This window comes from Procambarus clarkii, chromosome 5 (genome assembly GCF_040958095.1).
Source record: "Procambarus clarkii isolate CNS0578487 chromosome 5, FALCON_Pclarkii_2.0, whole genome shotgun sequence".
In the NCBI taxonomy this organism is placed as follows: domain Eukaryota; kingdom Metazoa; phylum Arthropoda; class Malacostraca; order Decapoda; family Cambaridae; genus Procambarus; species Procambarus clarkii.
Window position 1 is genome coordinate 17,284,803 of NC_091154.1, and position 11,906 is coordinate 17,296,708.

Here is an 11,906-nt window from a genome sequence, read left to right on the forward strand (position 1 = left end):
ACACGCTCATAAGTCGAGTCGCATTTTCCGACCAAATTTACATCGTAACTCAAAAATATCGTAAGTAGGGGCAATCATAAGTCGAGGTGTCACTATATATATTTATATATCTCCGTGGTGTAGTGGTAAGACACTTGCCTGGCGTTCCGCGAGCGCTATGTCATGGGTTCGTATCCTGGCCGGGGAGGATTTCCTGGGCGCAATTCCTTAACTGTAGCCTCTGTTTAACGCAACAGTAAAATGTGTACTTGGATGAAAAAACGATTCTTCGCGGCAGGGGATCGTATTCCTGGGACCTGCCCGAAACGCTACGCGTACTAGTGGCTGTACATGAATGTAACAACTCTTGTATATATCTCAAAAAAAAAAAAAAAAAAAAATATATAGTAATTATTCCCAAGAGCCAAATATTTATATTTGTTTATATATTTTGACAAGAGTATATGCCAACACAATTGGCATGCCACAAGCTCTTAACTCTGCTCATACAGGCAAGATCCGGAAGACCAGCCCGCCCTCTCAAGTGGCATGTCATAATGGTGCGTTATGATGGACAACGTACCAAAGGCAATGCAGTCTATGACAAGTAGTGGCTGATATTAATGACACTATGTAAAAGACACATCAAACACTGTTTATGTAGGGCAGACATAAATCTGTGTTGATGTATGTAGGTTACATTAGCATTTTAAAGGCACTACATTCACTTTCTGTGGTTGATTGTTCGATAAATCCCCGAACTATATGTTTAACAGATCTCTCACCCTGTCCATGGAGGACAGAAGAAAATGTATATATGCTGATTAGCATTGTAAATGTGTGGCCACGTCTGTGGTAGAAAAAAAATGGCCGACAAAGAATATTTTCTATGCATCGGTTGGTTAGGTCAGGTTAGGTGGCTTATGTGTGTGAATGTCTCTCTAGGTTAAGGCACTGCATTTTGTACATTGTGGCAAATCAAGAGAACAGTTTATCATCCAGTATCACTCAGAAATCTGTAAATACTCGAGTCTGGTTAAGTGGATTTTCATTGTTTCCAGAATGAAGACTAGATATGGACATGAATGCCTCTTTCCAGTGTTTCTAATATAAAATTTTATGACAATTTAACAAACACTATAAATTTCACATTATTAAATAGTAGAAAAATGTTTCTTTCATTGGAAATTAACTGATCATATTGCGAAATATTCTTACAGTATTTGCATTAAAATTTTAACAAAACTGACAAAGACTTCCTTGAAATATACAGTAAGTAAATATAAGTGGGTATACTGTATAATACTTTTGTATTAGTGTGTGACAAGGTTAAATAGTTTCTCAGGGAGAGAAGTGAAACTTTTTGACACACAATGCTTATATTATTAGTTTTTAAATGCTTTGGAGTATTGCCATCAATCACGACCATCATCCAAGTTCACCTTGGGAACAACCCAACAAATTACACAACTATTGTTTTCTTCACAAGTAGTGGGTACCAATCTAACAATATTTTCTATGCACATTATGCACCTTCTGGATAGAAAATAGATGAATGAGAAATATGTGGAAGATATCCCCTGTTTACCCTTCCCCCCAGATATACATTAACCACTTAACTGCACCAACCGAGTATTCTCGGTCAGTGGGAAACTGCGCCAACCGAGAAAACTCTCTTTGATTTTTTCGTACCCATTCTAAATGTGTGCGCAGTTGGTTGTGTATGAAATGGACTCTTAGAACCTCCAGTGAGAGGCAGCCATCTTGGAAAAAATTCCCAGAATGCCCTATGGCTGCTGGCTGGGTTAGTGCCGAGTGAGCAACCATGCGGGGTTGCTCACGTGCCTCTGGCTTCTAAACACCTGTCCGAGGTTTTGAACAATTGCTCTGTCGGTGAAATTCCAAACTTATTGTTTGAAGAACATAAGGGTCATAATATTGGTGAAGCTAGGTGCAATAAGGACCTAACACAAAGGTCGGATGCAAGTGATACAGCACCTATGAAGACGATACAGCTAGCTATCCAGTTGTAACTCTGAGTGCCACCCTTGCCCACCTATGCTATCTCCAATTTATATAGATGATACATAGGTCAATTGTTTTCTGCATTCAGTGATGATGCATCTGATACAAGTAGCATAGATGAACAGTGTTAGCGGCTTCCATGGTGGTGTTTTCCATAGATATTTTCAAGAATAGCTGAATCTCTTCTTGACTGACTGACACTCTTTGAGGCTGGCTGAATCTCTTCCTGTGTGGGACCTTACAAAGCAATCTTTTCATGACTACCTTACAAATTGATCTTTTCCTATAATATTTTCAAGACTACCTTATGCATCACAAGCTTGGCTACATACCACCTACAGGTACTAATGCCAAGGGTGTACATGAGTGCATTATTTGCAAGCACACAGAACGAAGAAACAGGAAGCGAAAATCTATCTGTAACTGGTGCACTGGGAGTGAAGTCGCGCTGTGTACCATGGACTACTTCGTTGATTATTACTCACTTCCAAAGTACTGAGTGTGTAATACAGTGTGTTACTGTGTAAATAGTGTGTGAAACTGTACATATTGTAATTTTAGTGAATTTTAACAAGTAAAACCGCATTGGAAATACATAGAACAAATAATTGAAAATATATTTGTGGCAACACCCAGTGCTTGGATGGCTCACGCGACCGTGTCTGGGCAGGTCAGGCACGGGCGACCAGCCCCTAATGACGTCACAGTGCACTTTGTCCATGTCCCCACAACCAAATTAAGTGGAATTTGGTATTTATCTTTACATAGACATGTTCAGGGAAGGGAATTTATCATTTTACGAAGAAAAAAGAATTTTTTGGGAACACTTTCATGCACACGGGGAATTCACAAACTCGGCGCAGCACGATGGTTAATATGCTTAGTTTGCTTTGGCCAAGATTTACACCATTTTCCCAAACACAGCCCTAACACAAATCATGAGCTCTTTGTTCCTTGCCTGGGTCTTGGCCCCAACATTAATCAAGTTCTGCTCGTCCCAGTACGACCTAAAACTTGTACCGGTATGAGCATTATGACATCAGTGACATCTTTTGTATATGTTTTGTGTGTGTTTCTTAAATCTTAAACTAATCGCCCATTTCCTGCCTAGGGGAAAGAGGTTTCACAATTTATAATTTATGGTGCACCTCTCCCCCCCCCCCCCATGAAAAGCAACAACGCTTCCAGTGCTACCAACTTTGTCGTCTCAAGAAGAAAACATTTCTCATCACAGTCACTAACCTTTTGCTTGTCTCCAGTGGAACACAGGTACTTCCCATCAGGAGACCAACACAGGCTTCTAATGGGTCCTGGGTGCTCCCTCAGGGTCTTAAACATGTTGCCGTCATCAGACATGTCCCACACCTGCGCAAGAACGTAACACCACTCAAACCACGCACATCCTTTTCAACAACATTCTTATTCACTAAAGGTTAATCAAAATTAAAATTAGAATATGTGGGTTGGCAAAGAACGAGCTCAATTATGGGTATGTGATCGAAGATATATTAATATTTGCCCATGTACGCTAGCCGTTTAATTTGTCGCTACTTTATGGTTTGGGATGGTTCTGCTCCCACAAATTCATACTTTAATTAGTTTCCCTAACAATGTATTCTGATTCTGTATTCTATTTTTTTGTTATCTACATTGTCTTTTTTAAGCAATAAAGCTGGTATCAACAGATCCTGACAAGATGAGGCTACTATACACCACAAACTGAACCATTTAAGTTAATATGCAACATGTAATCTACCTAAATATTCTAACATTATCATACCTTTTCAAAGTCAAAATATTAGTTCTGTGACTCTGAAAGGCAACACAAGCAATTTACAACCCCAGACATACACTACACAGCCACGCAGGGGTTTCAAAACAAGGGCACAAGAGTTAGATGGCCAGGCGGTCGTCTCTGTCCCGCGGGGCCACCTGTAGGGGGGAAGAGCAGTCAGTGCAAGAGCATTAGCAACAGGCAACCACTTTACACTGCCAATGACAACACTTCTTTCATTCCTATCCAAAAACATAGGAATTAATTATTATTATTATTTTTAAGAGTAAATGTTGATTTTTACAAAATCAATTAGTGCAGAAAATCTAGCTTGGTGTAAAGTGCTTGCTTTCACCAACAGTGTCATACTGTTGGTGTTAAAGTTTGCAACAAAAGTGATAATGCCATTCAATGTCCAGTATACAGTACATGGAAATTAAGACTTTTCATAGCTTAGAGTAAATACGTCATAAACTAGGCCATCCCTCAACCAATGCAAAGCAACATTACTTTATAGTGTTTACATTAAAACATTTGAGTGACAGCTCAATAATGAAATTGTATAAAACCTTTGTGCAGTTTCTGAAGCATTGCAAATTAGGACTACACTGCAACGTAAGTAGTGATTCAAGCTGCTGCCACGGAACATGTACTGAACATGTTAAAAAATAACCCACTACACTTATAATTACCCGAGGATAACTAGCATATAGAATTAAAAACTTATGCTTGCAATATGACTAAAGAATTTGGCAATAGACTAAAGCTGCTTTATACATGGCAATTTGTGAAATTAAGAAAAAAAAAAGTAATCCATAAAACTGGGGACAAACCTTAATGGTCCAATCCTTGGAGGCCGAGACCAGCCTAAGGGAGCCATCTGGAGCAAAGGCAAGGTCCGTCACAGGTTTCATGTGGTCTGTCAGCTCCAATAGTAACTTTCCTGAAATGAAATCTCATGTTGAAATTTTTTTCCATGTTAAAATTACTTGAAATTAACTTAGGGATAACTATTTTTTTTACTCCATTTCTGAGATGAGGCAACATGGGTCAAAACTCTTCCTCTGTACAGTATTTCCAACAACTTCTGTTTCATTCATTTCTATTCAACCATCAACAGTTATTATAGTTAGGTAAATATCACAGTGCCACTACTCTAGAGTTTATTCAATCAGAATACAATTTGCTTCTAGCACTGCCAATCTTCAAATACCCAACTTGTACTCTACTTGGCTGTATCACAACAGCAAAGTAGATTTGTCATAGAGAATCTTACATTTCAAAAGCAGTTTCGACTGTCCATTGTTACGTAATTTCTCATCTAGTATTCCACCAATCTGACTTCAATTACATTCTCGAATGACTTGATTACCACACTTGCCAATGATATGGGTTCTTTAGAGGGGCTGTCATACCATTTTTGTAAACTGGAAATATTTGACTTTTCTAATGTCTGCTTTGTTCTCCATTTGTAAGGGTCTTTGAAAAGTATTTGTTGCACTAAGTCCAGGTCCAGGCATTTGTTGCAGAATACGAAGTTCGGAGGTCCAAGTGACGTTTGCTGATGGACTGTAGGCAGTAATGATCATCAGCTTGTTTATCCAGTTACAAATCTCCAGTGTCATTATTTAAACATATCGTTTTTTTTTTTTTTGAGATATATACAAGAGTTGTTACATCGTACAGCCACTAGTACGCGTAGTGTTTCGGGCAGGTCCCTGGAATACGACCCCCCACGAAGAATCGTTTTTACAACCAGGTACCCATTTTACTGTTGAGTTGAACAGAGGCTACAGTTAAGGATTTGCGCCCAGTAAATCCTCCCCGGCCAGGATACGAACCCATGACAAAGCGCTCGCGGAACACCAGGCAAGTGTCATACCACTACACCACGGAGACTGGTGTAGGTGACCGGAGGGTTGTTGAGTATTAATTCTTCCAATTTTAGTTGTTGTTTTACAGTACCAGCAAAGCAATGACCCCCCTATCTTTCCTATCATGACTCCAAACTTAGTAGCACCTTGGGAATACCACTTCAATTAAAATTTCCCGTTTCCATTCTGCTAGTGTGACTACTGTATCGGACATTGGGAGGGCCAGGCGTGTGTGTGGTGGGAGGGCCAGGCGTGAGTGTGGTGGGAGGGCCAGGCGTGAGTGTGGTGGGAGGGCCAGGCGTGAGTGTGGTGGGAGGGCCAGGCGTGAGTGTGGTGGGAGGGCCAGGCGTGTGTGGTGGGAGGGCCAGGCGTGTGTGTGGTGGGAGGGCCAGGCGTGTGTGTGGTGGGAGGGCCAGGCGTGAGTGTGGTGGGAGGGCCAGGCGTGAGTGTGGTGGGAGGGCCAGGCGTGAGTGTGGTGGGAGGGCCAGGCGTGAGTGTGGTGGGAGGGCCAGGCGTGTGTGGTGGGAGGGCCAGGCGTGTGTGTGGTGGGAGGGCCAGGCGTGTGTGTGGTGGGAGGGCCAGGCGTGAGTGTGGTGGGAGGGCCAGGCGTGAGTGTGGTGGGAGGGCCAGGCGTGAGTGTGGTGGGAGGGCCAGGCGTGAGTGTGGTGGGAGGGCCAGGCGTGAGTGTGGTGGGAGGGCCAGGCGTGAGTGTGGTGGGAGGGCCAGGCGTGAGTGTGGTGGGAGGGCCAGGCGTGAGTGTGGTGGGAGGGCCAGGCGTGTGTGTGGTGGGAGGGCCAGGCGTGTGTGTGGTGGGAGGGCCAGGCGTGTGTGTGGTGGGAGGGCCAGGCGTGTGTGTGGTGGGAGGGCCAGGCGTGTGTGTGGTGGGAGGGCCATGCGTGTGTGTGGTGGGAGGGCCAGGTGTGTGTGTGTGGTGGGAGGGCCAGGTGTGTGTGTGGCGGGAGGGCCAGGTGTGTGTGTGGCGGGAGGGCCAGGTGTGTGTGTGGCGGGAGGGCCAGGTGTGTGTGTGGCGGGAGGGCCAGGCGTGTGTGTGGCGGGAGGGCCAGGCGTGTGTGTGGCGGGAGGGCCAGGCGTGTGTGTGGCGGGAGGGCCAGGCGTGTGTGTGGTGGGAGGGCCAGGCATGTGTGTGGTGGGAGGGCCAGGTGAGTGTGTGGTGGGAGGGCCAGGCGTGTGTGTGTGGTGGGAGGGCCAGGTGTGTGTGTGGTGGGAGGGCCAGGCATGTGTGTGGTGGGAGGGCCAGGTGTGTGTGTGGTGGGAGGGCCAGGCGTGAGTGTGGTGGGAGGGCCAGGCATGTGTGGTGGGAGGGCCAGGCGTGTGTGTGGCGGGAGGGCCAGGCGTGTGTGGTGGGAGGGCCAGGTGTGTGTGTGGTGGGAGGGCCAGGCATGTGTGGTGGGAGGGCCAGGCATGTGTGTGGTGGGAGGGCCAGGCATGTGTGTGGTGGGAGGGCCAGGCGTGTGTGGTGGGAGGGCCAGGCATGTGTGGTGGGAGGGCCAGGCGTGTGTGTGGTGGGAGGGCCAGGCGTGTGTGTGGTGGGAGGGCCAGGTGTGTGTGTGGTGGGAGGGCCAGGTGTGTGTGTGGTGGGAGGGCCAGGTGTGTGTGTGGTGGGAGGGCCAGGTGTGTGTGTGGTGGGAGGGCCAGGCATGTGTGGTGGGAGGGCCAGGCATGTGTGTGGTGGGAGGGCCAGGCATGTGTGGTGGGAGGGCCAGGCGTGTGTGTGGTGGGAGGGCCAGGCATGTGTGGTGGGAGGGCCAGGTGTGTGTGTGTGGTGGGAGAGCCAGGCATGTGTGGTGGGAGGGCCAGGCGTGTGTGTGGTGGGAGGGCCAGGTGTGTGTGTGGCGGGAGGGCCAGGCGTGTGTGTGGTGGGAGGGCCATGCGTGTGTGTGGTGGGAGGGCCAGGTGTGTGTGTGATGGGAGGGCCAGGCATGTGTGTGGTGGGAGGGCCAGGCGTGTGTGTGGCGGGAGGGCCAGGCGTGTGTGTGGCGGGAAGGCCAGGTGTGTGTGTGTGGTGGGAAGGCCAGGTGTGTGGTGAGCAGGAGAGGCGTGTGTTGGGCAGGACAGGCGTGTGGTGGGAAGGACAGGTGTGTGGCAGGAAAGACAGGTGTGTGGTGGGCAGGACAGGTGTGGTGGACAGGACAGGTGTGGTGGGCAGGACAGGTGTGGTGGGCAGGAAGGACAGGTGTGGTGGGCAGGACAGACAGGTGTGTGGTGGGCAGGACAGACAGGTGTGTGGTGGGCAGGACAGACAGGTGTGTGGTGGGCAGGACAGACAGGTGTGTGGTGGGCAGGATAGGTGTGGTGGACAGGACAGGTGTGGTGGGCAGGAAGGACAGGTGTGGTGGGCAGGAAGGACAGGTGTGGTGGGCATTACAGGTGTGTGGCAGGAAGGACAGGTGTGTGGTGGGCAGGAGATATGTGTGGTGGACAGGACAGGTGTGTGGCAGGAAGGACAGGTGTGTGGTGGGCAGGAGAGGTGTGTGGTGGGCAGGACAGGTGTGTGGCAGGAAGGACAGGTGTGTGGTGGGCAGTAAGGACAGGTGTGCGGTGGGGAGGAAGAACAGGTGTGGTGGGCAGGACAGGTGTGTGGCAGGAAGGACAGGTGTGTGTGGCAGGAAGGACAGGTGTGTGGTGGGCAGGAAGAACAGGTGTGGTGGGCAGGACAGGTGTGTGGCAGGAAGGACAGGTGTGTGGTGGGCAGGAAAGACAGGTGTGTGGTGGGCAGGAAGGACAGGTGTGTGGTGGGCAGGAAGAACAGGTGTGTGGTGGGCAGGAAGGACAGGTGTGGTGGGCAGGACAGGTGTGTGGCAGGAAGGACAGGTGTATACACTTAAGAATGCCAAGCTATCAGGGGAAACAATCATGGCTCAAGTGTCATAAGACTGGCCGAGGAGCATGACATTAGCACCGGTGCTTTGTCTGACATGAAGCAAAGGAAACAGATCATGCAGTTTGTAAGTAAAAGGGAGAGCAATGGTGGCAATATTGACATAGAAACATCATATTTTCAAGTACCGTACTCTTTGATTACTTGGACAATACTGTTTATCGGTGATCTACGTAGCACTTCTATTATTTACATACAAAAAGGGACATTGGGTTGTGAGAGTACATAAGTTTGGTATTCTTACATTGTTGCAAAGCCACTAACACGCATAGCGTTTCGGGCGCTAGAGCACGTAGCAGACAAAATGGCACGAATCTTGGGCACCGAGGGTTCACAATGCCTGCTGATGTATAAGAGAAAGAATAACGTATGTCTGTAGTACAGTGGCTGCATTCTTGACTGGATTGAGAATCCTGGCTTCAATCCCCGGGTGAGGCAGAAATGATTGGTCACATTTCCTTATTCCTTAAACCTAATGTCTCTGTTCACCCATCCTGGGGAGGGTCGGTAGTTCGACCCTTAGGAGGAGGGGTGGACCTTGATACAAGCCTGAAGCATAATCACTATACACAGGCTACCTGTCCCTGACAACACAAGTTAAACCTTGTTATAACTGCATGTTGACAACTACCCTTATAAAGCATGTGTTATAAAAGGATCATTTATAAACATTTATGTAATACAGTACACTATTTTTGTTTGCAAAGTTATTTTTACCATTATGCACACAAAATCTTCTTCAAATATAATTTGTGTGTCTAAATATGCACAAACATGTTTCATTTAAATCAAGTCATGAACAAAATTTGGAAAGAAAAAAAGTTGCAAATCTAGTTTTTTTTAATCCCAATTACACACTTATCCAGATTTGGTTTAGAACGACATGATCCAGATGTGAAGGTGCACTGAACTACTAAGACAACAATACTGAAGGACAAGGTGGGTATTTTACTACAAAACCAAACTGCTTCGCAAGTCATTGAAGCATGCAGTCTCTACCACCATCTTGAGGTTATCTTGAGATGATTTCGGGGCTTTAGTGTCCCCGCGGACCGGTCCTCGACCAGGCCTCCACCCCCAGGAAGCAGCCTGTGACAGCTGACTAACACCCAGGTACCTGTTTTACTGCTACCACAGGATCACAAGTCCAGCATGCTGTCCGCTCGGCCAACCGGCTCCTATCCGACCATGGATAGAGCAGTAATCAAAGTCTGACTGTTCCTAGGATAAAACAATTATACTGTACATACATCTAAAAATAAGTATATTTTACCTGTGTATGGGTCCCAGATTCTGATCCGGCCATTGTTGTGACCTGTTGCAAGGATCAGATCCTTTGAGAAGTCAAATCGTGTCCAGTACTCTCTCTTCACAGGAACCAAATCCTGTTCGGGAGTGCCAGTGCCAAAGGCTAAACTAGTAACTGGGAATCCGGCATCGATGCTCACTTTCTCAGCAAACACTTCATAGCCTTCTTTATCTGCATTCTGCTCAGATTGTCTGAAAGTAGATAGCACTGTAGCATTGAGTGAGGCAAGTGCATAAGTACTTTAGCTATGTTGTCAATAAATGAGGAATTTGTGCAAGTTAAGTGATGAGTACGACACATCTGGGAATACAAGTACAGTAACTTCTACAATTAAAGCCATGGTAAGAAAACATTATTTTTTCCCTTAAGCTGCTGTTTTTATTTAAAAGTTCTACATCATGGTGTACATGAAAATATACAAGCATTGAAAACACATAAGGATCATTGGCACATGACAATGAGCTCAAAGGCTGTGAATTGCTGATACTGATATGTAACCCTTAACGTGTAAGGGTTAAGGGCAGATGCAGACACAGGCCTCGAGCAGCAGTAGAGGGTTGGGCTGTTACTAACGTAACAAAAATAATCGTTTCTCTTTCCATGTATATAACATACATTAGACATAATACAGTGATGTATTCTCAGGAACCCAGTATATATTATATATAGCCACAAATACACAGTGCGTTTCAGGTATAATTTATGAATGATGTGGCATAATGTGGTATTAATAGGAAATTTCATGAATTAGACGAATAAAAATGGACAGCAAGAAGCATGCCAGGTGTTATGATAAACTACAGTACACTACAGCATGAGGAATGAAAATGTCGGTTATGCAGAATGCAGAAAGAGTTAATAAACTCCAAGATTGAAAAGTGTTCCATGATGGTTTCACGATGTTGAACTTGATGCTCCTGGGGAGGAAGGGGTTAACATAATCACCTTTATAGTGATTATGTTAGAAGTGGGGGATAAAGTATAAACATCAAACTAGACAAGGGAAGGGGACAATACTGTGTGCAATGAGTTAAAGTGTTGTAAGGGAGGGAGTTGTTTGTACTACATGACAATTCCAACCTGCACAAAGGGCAGAGATTCTGTGGAGGTAATAGATCAAAACCTCAACTTAATTAGTGCTATTATTCACACACTATCCATGGTTTAGTTAACGTCCGGTCAGGTTAAAATTTGGTTGCATTAGATCTCGTTGTGTTAATAAAATATTACTGACATAGATGAGAAATATCAAACTCGAAAACTATGATTGTACCCTAGAATTAAATTTACAGAAAACCAAATTCTTCAGACTATTTCAAAGAAAACGAGTTCAAAATATACTTTTTATATTTTAAACCAACTACAGTGGTACCTCGAATAACGCTCGCCTCAAATGGCGAACATTTTGGGTAACGACTGGCCTGATCGCCGACAATTCGTCTCGTATGGCGACTGCTCGTTTGAATAACGGCGGTGGGGTCGCGCCGCTTCTTGCACAGTCTCGGACGCCTCCGACGATGCAAATAAATTATGTTGTTCTTGTTTAAAGATGCTAATGATGCTGGGATATAAAGAGGTGACTGATGAGATGTTGCAAAGCATTGACTTTTTTGTAGAAAAAAGAAATGAAATTTTTTGAAATACAACAAATGTCAAAAAGGTTCGTGCGGTGGTCGGCAGGTAGGCTGCTACATGTTTCTTAAATAAAAAAAAAAACAGTTGAAACAATTTGAAAAATGGACAAATGCCATAAGGGTTCGTTCAGTGTTTGTCGGGTAGGCTGCTCCATTATTGAGACGTAAATGAAAAGTACAAAACAAATGGAACACATTTGAAACAAAAAGATTGCGATAATGGAGCAACCTACTCGACAAACACTGAACGAACCTTTGTGGCATTTGTCCATTTTTCAAATACTGTAGTTTCAACCCTTTTTTTGTTTTTTGTTTTTTTTCTATTTAAGAAACATGGAGCAGCCTATCTGCCGACTACTGAACGAAACTTTTTGACATTTGTTCTGTTTTTCAAAATTTTTAATGTTTTTTG

At 45.4% G+C, this 11,906-nt stretch overlaps 1 protein-coding gene across 1 annotated transcript in view; it reads right to left on the minus strand.

The window, feature by feature from the left end:
* Positions 1-11,906, minus strand: part of LOC123763861 (WD repeat and SOCS box-containing protein 1) — a gene marked incomplete at its 5' end in the record, with an annotated part of 102,780 nt that overhangs the window by 41,786 nt on the left and 49,088 nt on the right. The window contains 3 exons of the mRNA XM_069302837.1: positions 3,247-3,369; positions 4,612-4,721; positions 9,825-10,051. Of these exons, the coding sequence (XP_069158938.1) occupies positions 3,247-3,369; positions 4,612-4,721; positions 9,825-10,051 (460 nt within the window). The remainder of the gene's footprint in view (positions 1-3,246; positions 3,370-4,611; positions 4,722-9,824; positions 10,052-11,906) is intronic.